Genomic DNA, 11,549 nt, shown 5'->3' with positions numbered 1-11,549 from the left:
TTCTCCAATCTCCCTTCAAAAGATAAGATCAAATTTGTTCAAAAAAATCAAAGGGGCAAAAGGGACAAAAATGGCTTCAAAATGTGCGTGCAAGGAGTCATAACGCTAGAGCGACTATCGACCGCCCTTTGCAAGATTTCCAGTGTGCAAGCCCCTGTAGAGCTCACAACAAGCACACTTTGCAGGAGTTCCAAAGCTCAAGCTGTTGTAAAGCCCACATCGAGCAGACCTTGCAGTATTGTCAGTGCTCAAGGGATTGTCAAGCTCGAAGCAAGCGAGCATTGCAGGAATTCGAGTGCTTGAGCAACTGTCAAGTGGATAGCAAGTGGGCTTTTTGAAACCATTTACATGACTCAACCAAGTTCAAAAGAATAAAGTGTGTGAGGGTGTGCTAGGTCAAATACCTCCCAGAACTCAGAAGCACAACTCACGAACTTGTAGCATAATGAATTGGAACATAGTAAGCTCAACTAGACAAAGACAATGGATCACATACAATGAGAAACAAATGGAGAGGGTAGAATGTATCAAAATCTATAATCCTAAACTGATTTATGAGCAGCAAGTATCAATATCATAATTATAATTCTACAGATATATCATAATTAATTTACCGAAATATATCTTACCTTTTGTGGTGGACTCTATACCAGTAGAAATGTGTGCATTTCCTTGTGCTTGAGGATGCATGTCTCAGGCCCGCCGCTAAAGCAACTAAAGAGGTTAGCGAGCACATTGCAAGATCTGCACATTCAGATCTCACATGTTATAACTTTTCTTCTAAAATACCCAAAAAGGAAAGAAATGGAAAGACAAAATTCCTATCAAACTAAGCAGAAGTAAAGGCAAGTAGTTATGTCAAGCAGAAAACAAAAATAAATAAATAAATATATTCAAAAAGAAGAGGCATAACCATGTGTCTTTTGCAATAGAACATCAAGTTCAGATGAATTTAAACCATCTATTTGTCCAGTTTACTGAGTCTGGGTTGACAGTTTTTTCTATCCACAAAATCAACCCAATGCAAAAAAAAAATAAAAAATAAATACAAACGCAGTTTAATTGATGGATCACAATCTGTGGTCATAAGCCAGAATAACCAATCATGTAATAGCTTACAATTGGGCTGCACATACAGTGGATCTATTCAGCGCATTAGGTAGCTAAATGCCAGGTACAATTACTTTCAAGCCCCAGGAGAGCCATTATAGGGGCGAGGTTGACCAAAGCAATGCAACATGTGCCCAGTTAGGTTACAACACACAACTGGCTAGAATTATTTTGAAGCTAAGAAGTACGGATACGTACGGATATGGACTTGGTGGGGATACGACAAATTTTTATTTTATTTTATTTATTTACCATGTAAAAGAATATAAATGTAGGATACATAGATATGAGAGGCGTCGATGTGATGTGGGTGTATTTTTAATTTTTATATTTTTCTTTTCTTTGTTTGACCCCAAATCAGCTTTCTAAAATTATTAATAAAAGAAAACTACAAAGGTGTCCTAAAAAAATTAATTTAAAAATTTGACAAACCAAGTAGCATACTTGTGCAAAAATGCCACAATAAAGTATATCCCATGTGAAATCATAGAACTCAATTTCAGTGTCCCATATTGTTTCCCAAACACCCAACATAAATGTAGTGGACCCTACTGTTAAAGCCAATCACAATAGTAGAAGGTACCACATGGCATATACCCTATCCACATACAAGGGTTTATAACTATAAATTTCAACAATTTATACATACACAAGGGAATAAAGCAAAATAAATAAATATGTAAAGAAAAAACAAAGAAAAGAAGAAGGCCATTACCTATTGTTCATACCATCTAAAGTGAGGAAGGCAAGTCAACCACCAAAGCCAGCAATGATTCAAATAAATCTGCAGTTGGTCTCATCTTTCTTCTTTATGGCATAGCTGTAAGTGCGCAAGAGGAGCTTCTAAAAATTGCTAGTATCTCTGACCTATTAGAAGAACCTTTGCAACATTATCTGTGCTAGGAGTCAGAGTAAGTATTGATCTTCCTCAAAGCCACTTGTAAGTGCCTGTTATGAGAAGATTACTACTTCCCTAACCATCAAGAGATGGAAAATCAGGGGAACCTTCTCTTCTAGTACCACTGAAGCAGTGGAATTAAAAATACAAAATAGAAACGGTAAAGCTGAGAAAAAAAGAGACCATGACCTTACTGATTGCCGATGTGGATTTCCTCAGTTAAAAGATGAATGTTGTCCTCACTATGTCAACACTGGCACAGATACAAGCATCCCTCAAAGTTGAAAGACGTGAAATTTCATCTCTTCACTAATTCTGAGCAGGCAACTGCAGTAACATATGAACGCAAATAAACATCAATGAGCAGTACCTGCTCCTTGAATTTTGTTGAGCCGTCTCTGCTGATCGTGCATTTTTGTTACTCAAAAATGGAAGTGCTCTTTGCTGACTGAAAGTTGTGAGGTAACTAGATATTTATAAGGTTCTATTTAGGGCATCTTGCCAAAGCACAGCCACTCAACAAAACAGTCAACTCAGCATTGGCCCATGATAAAAACATTCACCTTGAGTCTCAAAACTGAACTTTGCCACTGTCTCATCTTTATGTCATATGCTCAGACTGCTCGCAAGCATGCCTGCCAAGTGAGATTCATGTATATACTATAAAACTACTAAAACATGGAAAGGAAGCATGAAATGGCATGACCTAGAAGACATATGAAAGTGAAAGAAATATGGCAACCTTAACCAATATCCATGATTCCAATAATTGAAGAACGAAAGAACTAATTGCATTTTGCAGTATCACATTTCACAACAGTACGTCCACTGTTTATTAATTGAAACTTAAGTGCAGATTAAACATAATGCTCGCAGGTTTTTGTTAAGCAGGACAAAATAAGGCTACATTCGAAGTTAATAATGCTTAGGCTGATACGAATGCATATAACAATTCACCAGAAGGTCTTTTATCGGGAGAAGAAAACAAAACAAAGTCGAATTTTTAGGATAGTGCACTATGAACTGTTAAGGTGAGGCGTTAGAATGTGATCCAGCAACAATAAAAATAAGTGAAACGAAGCATCTAACTTCAAAAAGATTACGGATATTGGAAATTGAACCACAGTGCTGCCTTCTACAATGTGCACAGTGATTAGAGAACCACAATATAAAGTGTCGCTCAACTGCTATATCATCCTCAATACACTCCAGCAAATGGGTATTGTCTCTTAAGTATCATACGTATATATATATATATATATATATGTAAACAACCACATTGCTGTAGGTAACAACTTCAGCATGTCAGATTGAAATTCACCTTGTCTTCACACTTACCCAGTAAGGTTTCAAGAACTTTCTACGGATAACGCCATTATGAGAAATATATAGCTTTCATATATTATGAAAAAAGTAAATAATTTCATATCAGCATAATCCAAGAAACAGATTAATCTTTATGTTTCTCAAATTTCAATTCAAAACTCAGGAAATAAAAAAGGATCCCACACAACAAATAACTAAATCAGATTAACAGTATTACACATGCCAGGGTTCCTCAAGCACCAAAGTGGTTGAATGGGCTCAGCTCCAACTCCCCTATCAACCATTCTATGTCTCCATTCATTTAGCCGATCTGTAGCCTCGCCACACCTCTTCATGCCTGTTTCATCGCGGTTCCCTGACCACAATGTCTCTGCCATTGCTGATGCTCGTGGCCATATCCGTGGATCCAGTACTGTTGGATCAGCTTGCTCGGACCACAGTGCCACCTCTCCACCTATGACCAATTTTGTTTCTTCCTCACTTAACCCATATGTTATATCATAGTTATATATGGTCTGCCATGTCTTGAAAGGTCCACACCATGACCCGCCATTACCCTGGTCACTACCTGGTTTCTGATCATACAAACTGTCATTCCCAATAAAAGCTCCATGTCCACAATCCAAATAATAGAAGTCTGAAGATGAAACAATGGCACGGTACCCAGAGGAAACAATCTTTTTAGTGTTATTTGGGCCGTCGTTCCATGTTTGCAAAATGGTATTTTCTGGGGGAAGAATAGAAGGGTTCACCTTGGCATTGGCATCCAATATAACATCTTCCCAGTAGACCACTGTACGATTTAAGGAAACAATGTAAGGGAAGGTCGAGTTAACAAACATCTCAAGAAGTTGACTAAGGGTTCCATTATTTGCTAGGAAGGTTTGAATGGATGGATCGGCTTTCCAGCAACCTGGTACGATCTCATCAGCCCCTGCATGGTAGAATGGTTCCGGGAACATGGTGGCAGCATCTTGAATGACATTTTTGATGACTTCGTAGGTCTTGGGGTTTAAGGGGTTGAGATGACCAGTGCCTGGTTCAGATGCAAGCCGGTCAGCCCACGAGAATCCAGCAGGCCACCAAAACATGTTTGCACATGTCACAATCTCTGGGTAAGCTTCAGCCCATGAGCCTGTATGTGCTGCAAATTACAAAAACAATAAAAATAAATAAGAGTTTCAGCACTGTGATCATAGACATTGTTAAATAGCTTGATATACATTGTTAGACTCATTTCCTAACAATTTAAGCTTTTGGAATAATTGGTGATAGTAACATACATAAGAGAGGAAATCAAACACTGATGGAAGTTTCCTCAAAATCAGTTTTTTTTTTTTTTTGATCAGCAAAAGAGAAGCTTTATTGATGACAATCAAAGTTCAACACAAATGACATACATCAATAAAGAGGGTGAGTGCTTGATAATACTTGTGAAATGAAAAAGAAAAGGGGGAATGGGGTCTGGTAATTAAATTATGGCCAATGAGGGAATTATCACAACTAGTTGGATTGTTTATGTTTATGTTTCATTCATCTATATATTTATTTTTCCTCTCTTGATTATTTTTTTCTTCTCTTGACCTTTACAACTAATAAGTTGCATTTGGATTTTTAGAAGAATATAATATATTGTTGTGAAGCAAAAAAAACAGCTAATCAAAATGATTTTGAAAGGCACATGGGATTGAATTAGGACTTGATGAATAATTCTAATATTTAGTAAAGATATCATTGTTTAACAGATGAATTTAGGTTTCTATACCGTTCAGTTATGAAAACGGCAACTTGGGTGCAAATTTCATGAGTTTTGGAGTCTAGTTTTAGAATGTAGTTGAGTGATTTCTTGTGATTCTGTGGATCCTATAACAAATGGTCTGTTATCAACTTCATCACAATATGTTGTGATGACATTCATTTCATAAAACAAAGCAAATCACTCAATTTTTCAGAAGATGCTAACTACTAAAAACCAAAGATGCAATTTAAGAAATCACCAAAGTTGTTAAATCAACAAAAACTCTTAATAATTTTGAAACTAGAATCTTGGCCAAGCAGTGACTTGGGGCTACTATAGAATAGGATTTCAAAGTTCAAATCTCATTATCCTAAAGGAAAAAAATAAAAAATAAATAAATAAATAAATAAAACAAACAAATAATAATAATATAATTGGATCACAACAAACCACTAACAATAAAAAACATATACAAACAATCACGCAAAGTTGCAGAGGTAGACAAATACAATAAATTTATTTTAGAATCATAAACCCTTTTAGATAATCTAAGAATTGGATGAATTGACCCAAGTATAAGAAATTAGATCTCAGGGTTCCTTTATTTTCTATTACATTAGTTGAAGAATGAAAATGACGACAAAGGATAAACGTTCATACACAACGAATAGCTATCTCCTTCTCTTCCTCTATCTGTTCTTTTCTAACTTCAATAAAAGCTTTACAAGATTTGATCATTTTGAATAAATATCTCTCACCATCATCAAACTTATTTTTGAACCGTTTTTTTACTCTCAGTGAAACTTTTCTACCTCTTTTATATCTAAGATATAGCCCATCCTTTAAGAGTTTATATGGGTACCGGAAAAAATAAATAAATAAATAAATAATAAAAAATAAATAAAAAGGAAGAAGAAGAAGAAGAAAGAGGCAAAACAATTAAATTTTTTTCACTAGACCCCATACTCTATTAGACTTTTGGTTGGATCAATTGACCTTATAGGTGGCAATCTATGAAGCACAGGTACGGGTACGAATACTGGTACTGGTACGATACGGGTACGTCGATACGGTAAAATTTAAAAAAAATAGGGTACAGGTACGGCTTGGTACGCTTGTAAAAAAATATTTATTTTTAATTTACAGTAATGCAAAAAATAATTAAATGGTTTAATTTGTTAAGGTCCAGCCTATAATTAATATTTAATGCCAAAAGGAAAAGTATAAATCAAAATTAAATGTCAATATATTAAATAACTTACAAACCATAGTTTAATTTTAAAATCCTGCTAAGCATAAAACAAAAACTAAAAAAGAAATCTAGTGAAATGAGTTTTATCTCTGTAGTAGAAGGAAAATATTGTTTCAACTGAGGTACAGTACGGCTTGGATATACACTAGGTACGTCTGGGTACGTCAAAAATTAAGAAGAAAAAACTTGGGTACGTGTTTCGTGTACCCGGTACGTATGCAGAAGTACCATACGAGGTACGGTACGCCGGTAAGTACCCGGTACGGGTACGGCATGTTTTTCGGAGTACCCATGCTTCATAGGTGGCAATCTTATCCATAAATAAGTATATATGGAAAGCCATAGATTTAAATACTTTGTTTTAACTGACGTTCATCTTGTTATTATCTAATTCATCCTTCACCATCTTTCTTCTGTTATCCACAGATTGAACTTTTCCTTATTCCCTTTCCTCATTTACAGTTTTGCAGCTTCCTCATTTTTCATTTTTCAACTTTGAATTATTTGAAACTTCATTAATTGCCATTTCATTACATTTACAGTTTACAGTTTTTGTTCCCTTTCCTCATTGTTACAGTTTTGCTTTCTTCCTCCAACTCTTTTTTTTTTTTTTTTTTTTTTTTTCAACTTTAAATTTACAGTTTACTGTTTTTTTGTTTACAAAAAACTTTAAAATTTATATTTTTGTTAAAAACAAAAATAAAAATTATTATTAGTAAACACACATGTTTTCAAAACTTGTTTAAAAACAAATGAAAGCAACTATTTTTGTAAATTGTTTAACAACAAATTAAAGCAACTATTTATTTTTTTTTTATTTTAATGTTCATAGAATCTAGCAAACTATTGTAAATTGTTTACATTTTCTTGAAAATGAAAACAGACACTGCCGAACAAGTTCTTGTTTTCAATTTTTAGAATTTTTGTAAACATGAACAAAAAAAACTGTAACATTTTCAAAAGGAGAGCTTTTCACCAAAACATTGCTAGTTTTTTGAAAATTCCAAAACTAATGCTAGCAATAAACTACTCCCTCCATCCCAAAACATTAGTCCCTTTTCAGAAATCTAACTTTTTTTTATAGTACAATGATTACACTTCAAAAATGTTAACTTTCTTAAACTATCCTTTGATAGTAAAATTATTATACTTAAAAAATATTAATGTTAATGAATTTAAAAGAATGGCAAAATAAGAAATTCATATTATTAATCCTTGATTTTTGAAAATGGACTAATATTTTGGGACAATAAAAAATGGAGTAAGGGACTAATATTTTGGGACAAAAATATAAGGTTCATTTGCATGATGGAAAAACTAACTTTAGATTGGGAAATAGTTTTTAGACCAAACTAATTTAGCACTGTATGTTCACCTATAGCAATACTTTGGGCAAAAATACACAAATCCCATCTCAATTTGAGTAAACTCAAGGTGTATACATTAAATAGAAACGAATTAAGCCTAAGAAAACATGTCAAAGCAGACAAACTTTAGCCTGATCATGATTCATAATTCATAATTTATCAAATCAACACCAATCATTTCGTCAATTATTCATCAATCAAGGGAGAGTCATTTTCTTAATCAAATTGAGAACTCATAAAATTTAAATTTGATAAAAGTTTAAAAAGATGCAGCATTGGAGATGACTTTTTTTTTTTCATCGCAATTGATGAAAAGAAAAATTAGGGATAAGAGGGAAATTTTAAAAACAGAAAAAAAATGATTTTGAAGTATTTCATATCAAATCAAGTATTTTACTTAAATTAGAAATCAGATGAAAAATTTGGTCAACCGTTGAAGAAGCTCTAGAACCTAAATCTCGTTCCTATATTTGTTTGGAATTTCTCTCTCGGTTTCTTTGTATTCATTATGATTATATCTCAATTATCATTCATATATTAATTTTAATTAAAAAAAATTCAAAAAATTCTTAATAGTACAGTGATAAAATGAGAGTTCAAACTCACCAGGCATATCAATCTCCGGCATAACCCTAACTCCATGTTCCAATCCGAACTCCACAACCCTCTTCACATCCTCCGGCGAGTACTGCATTCCGGTCCCATACGAGCCCTTGCTAGCCAAATTAGGCTCCAATGGAAGCACCAGAGGGAACGATTGCGAGTCCGTGATGTGCCAATGGAACACATTCATCTTATTGGCACTCATAGCCCCAATCGTCCTCTCTATATCCTCTACTCCATAGTAATTTCTCGAAGTATCCAACATCAATCCTCTGTGCCCGAAAATAGGAAAGTCCGAAATGTACACCCCGGCCGCGACTAGGGTCGGGTCGCCCCACGCGAGCTGCGAGAAGCTCTCGAGACCTCTCATGGCCCCCCACACCGTCTCCGCCGTGAGAGTGGCGGCGCCGGAGGCGGGGATGGTGAGGAAGTAGGACTCGTTGACGCCGTGGTGGAGCGGCGGAGCGAGGTCGGCGACGGTGATTGTTAGGGTTTGGAGGGGCGGCGCTGCTGTGGCGTTGACGGTGGGGGGGACTAGAGGGTGGTGGTGCTCGGTGAGGGCTTGGCGGAGGTAACGGTTCACGGCGGGAGTTAGGTATTGGTGGTTAGGAGATGAAATTGTGAAGTTTGGGGAGAGGATGATTGACTGTGGTTGGGGCCACGAGAAGGTTCGTGGTTTGGGCCAGATGTTGATTGGGGATTGGGTCGTGGAAGACATAGGGGAGAGGGAGGTGAGAAGGAGAGAGAGAATGAGGAGAGAGAAAGGAGGGGGAGAAAACATGATGGTATTTTGGATATATTGAAGGGTTTGGTTAGGTGTGTAATGTGGTTGGTGTGGTATGGTTAATGTGGGGTACTTATATATGTGCGTGGTGAAGATGAGAGGTCAAATGTCAAGTTTCTATAGTTTGTTTGGTTGTGATTTGGAGCTTTATGTTTGATTTATCTGCCTCAATTATACCATATCAGGAGTATGCCATTTGGGCCTTGTTTGTTTATGTGGCCCTTCAAATATATATGTTTATTTTGGCTTTTCACTTTTCAAAAATAATAAAAGAGTGGTATTACATTCTTTGTTGGGTAATGTTTGGGGTTCAAATGGTTGAGGCTCAAATGCCTCGAATTCCTGTTTGTTTCTTTTTTTTTATTATTATTATTATTATTTATTTGTTGGGCTGTATTGATTTAGTTGTTTTTTTTCCTTTTCTTTTCTACTTGTTAGATTGTGTTGGTTGTTTTTATTATTATTATTATTATTATTATTATTATTTGTTGGACTATGTTGGTTTGGTTATTTTTTTTTTTTTTGAAGGGTGGTTATGTGTGAGGGTGTGTCAAAAAACTAGACATTCCGGACACACTCAACCTGTATGGTTCAATAAGGTGAGTGAGTTGGGTTGAACTGGTTTGATAATAAAATTGACTAATCAATTAGAAATAAAAATATAGCAAGGACTTGTACAAAATTATATGAAATTAATAAATTTTAACCAGCAGTTTAACTGATCAATCAATTTTATCACCCAACTAGTCCAACCTAGGCTGAGTTGGTGCAGGATGTCCACCATACCCTTCCAAAAAAAAAAAAACAACCAAACCAACACAGCCCAAAAAATAGAAAAAAAAGAAGAGAAAGGAATTATCGAGGCATTTGAACCTCGACAATTCGAGACGACTAGCACTGTCGTTCTTTAATTTAGTGTCTTTAAGTTTACCTTTAATAACGTGGCCCACTCCTATAAGAAGTAGTCTCAAACTTTTCCCTCTCTCATCTTTAACTTTCCTAATTCCACATCATTGAGGTGAAGTTAAGAGAGCAAAATTAGGGATGAATCATTATTTATAAGAGTGTAAAAATGGCCTGCGGCCCGTGGGCAGTCAGAAACCCATCCGCTGCCCGATGTGGGCCTGGCTCATTTAGGCCTGTTTAGGCCCAGGCCCCCTGATCCTGGGCCTGGGTTATCATTTTGAAGCCCGACCTGGCCCGACCCGTGGGCCCTACCCATCGACCCACTCAAGGCCCAACTCGCACCAAGGCCTAGTATCTTTTTTAGCGAAAAATAATAAAATTTTGGTAGAAAAAATTTAAAAAAAAATGTTCAGGCCTGCCCAAGCACGAGCCCAAGCCCAGGACCAGACCCACCGGGTCGCCCAAGGCCTTGGCCTAATTTATGGCTCGTGGGCTAGCCCGGCCTGGCCCGAATTTTGGGGGGAGCCGTGAGGCCCAACATCCGGGCAGGGCCAAATTCACATCCTAATTATTCATAATAAAATCATTGTCTATATAATAAGAATTTTTACTTAATTTTATAGATTTAATCCGAATTAATTAATGTAATAACCACATTAGTACACAAATAAATACAGTTTATTTTATATTTCTAACATAATATTACCGTAATAATAATTTTCTCATTCCATTCTACCGTACTGATAATGTCATCCAACTAATCCAACAAATAAATGAGGCCAAAAGAAACAGATTCCCTCCAATTCTAGATTTAGATTGGTAGGTGTTGTTTGGACTCGTAAGACTTATCACTATGAATCTCGCTTTAATGATCCAAACTGTTAAATTTGTAAGGTCCTTCGTGAACATCATCTTCATAAAAAATTAATTTAATCCGACAATCGTAATATATTTAATTTTATCACATTTGTATATTATAAATAAAATAAAATAAATAATTGATGACACGTGTATTGGTGACAAATATAATAAATTGAATATGTTACAATTATTGGATCGATTTAATTTTTTTAATGTGAATTATATACATAAAAAGTCTTACAAAATAAATAAATTGAATTATCGAAACGGAATACATAATGAATGTTCGGGCCTAAACAAACATCCTTCAACTCAAATTTGAACTAGAGGTAAGTTCAACCCTTTTAAATCATCTTGTTAAGTATAGTTTAGGTTCAAGGTGAAATGGTTTGACTCAACACAAATTTTTATTTCTTACGAGAATATTATTTTAATAGGCAGTGCAAAAAAATGAATGTTAAATAAATGATAAAGTTTGTGAATTTTCTTTCAATGTAGCAAACGTTTTCATTAATTTGATATTAGAATATTATGATTTGACATATTGAATGTGGGAGACGGTGGTGAAGTGCAAGAAGAGGTTTTTTTTTGGGTAGGTCAAGAAGGGGGTTTAGTGTGCTTAAAAATTGCCAAGAATACTGTTTCCATGAAATTGCCTAGAATACAACTTCCACAAATTTATTAGGAATATGGCATTGTGAAAT

The 11,549-nt window shown here is 35.3% G+C and overlaps 1 protein-coding gene across 3 annotated transcripts; it reads right to left on the bottom strand.

The window, feature by feature from the left end:
* Positions 1-610: 610 nt before the first annotated feature.
* Positions 611-9,127, bottom strand: LOC145820458 (beta-hexosaminidase 2-like). Of its 3 annotated transcripts, none has more exons than XR_014362033.1 (4): positions 8,298-9,127; positions 3,575-4,478; positions 1,826-2,643; positions 611-744 (listed from the first exon to the last, which is right to left on the bottom strand). XR_014362033.1 is itself a non-coding variant. In XM_082916127.1 (2 exons), the coding sequence occupies exons 1-2, from the start codon at positions 9,073-9,075 to the stop codon at positions 3,529-3,531; spliced, it is 1,728 nt and encodes a 575-aa protein (XP_082772253.1). In that variant the 5' UTR covers positions 9,076-9,105; the 3' UTR covers positions 3,384-3,528. The 3 variants fall into 3 exon arrangements, 1 of the variants encoding a protein (XP_082772253.1); XR_014362034.1 differs by having other exon boundaries at positions 628-744; positions 1,839-2,643; positions 8,298-9,096; XM_082916127.1 differs by lacking the exons at positions 611-744; positions 1,826-2,643 and having other exon boundaries at positions 3,384-4,478; positions 8,298-9,105.
* Positions 9,128-11,549: the final 2,422 nt, after the last annotated feature.

The sequence above is a fragment of the Camellia sinensis genome, chromosome 2 (assembly GCF_055761805.1).
Source record: "Camellia sinensis isolate YWXY chromosome 2, ASM5576180v1, whole genome shotgun sequence".
Classification (NCBI taxonomy): domain Eukaryota; kingdom Viridiplantae; phylum Streptophyta; class Magnoliopsida; order Ericales; family Theaceae; genus Camellia; species Camellia sinensis.
This window is presented reverse-complemented; position numbering and strand designations above follow the sequence as displayed.

What these genes read in the sequence shown, in the direction of transcription:
- LOC145820458 (XM_082916127.1), bottom strand. Translation starts at nt 9,075, where the DNA reads ATGTTTTCTCCCCCTCCTTTCTCTCTCCTCATTCTCTCTCTCCTTCTC. An exon ending in GCCGGAGATTGATATGCCTG is followed by an intron (nt 4,479 to 8,297) that starts GTGAGTTTGAAC and finishes TGTAATTTGCAG; the next exon opens with CACATACAGGCTCATGGGCT.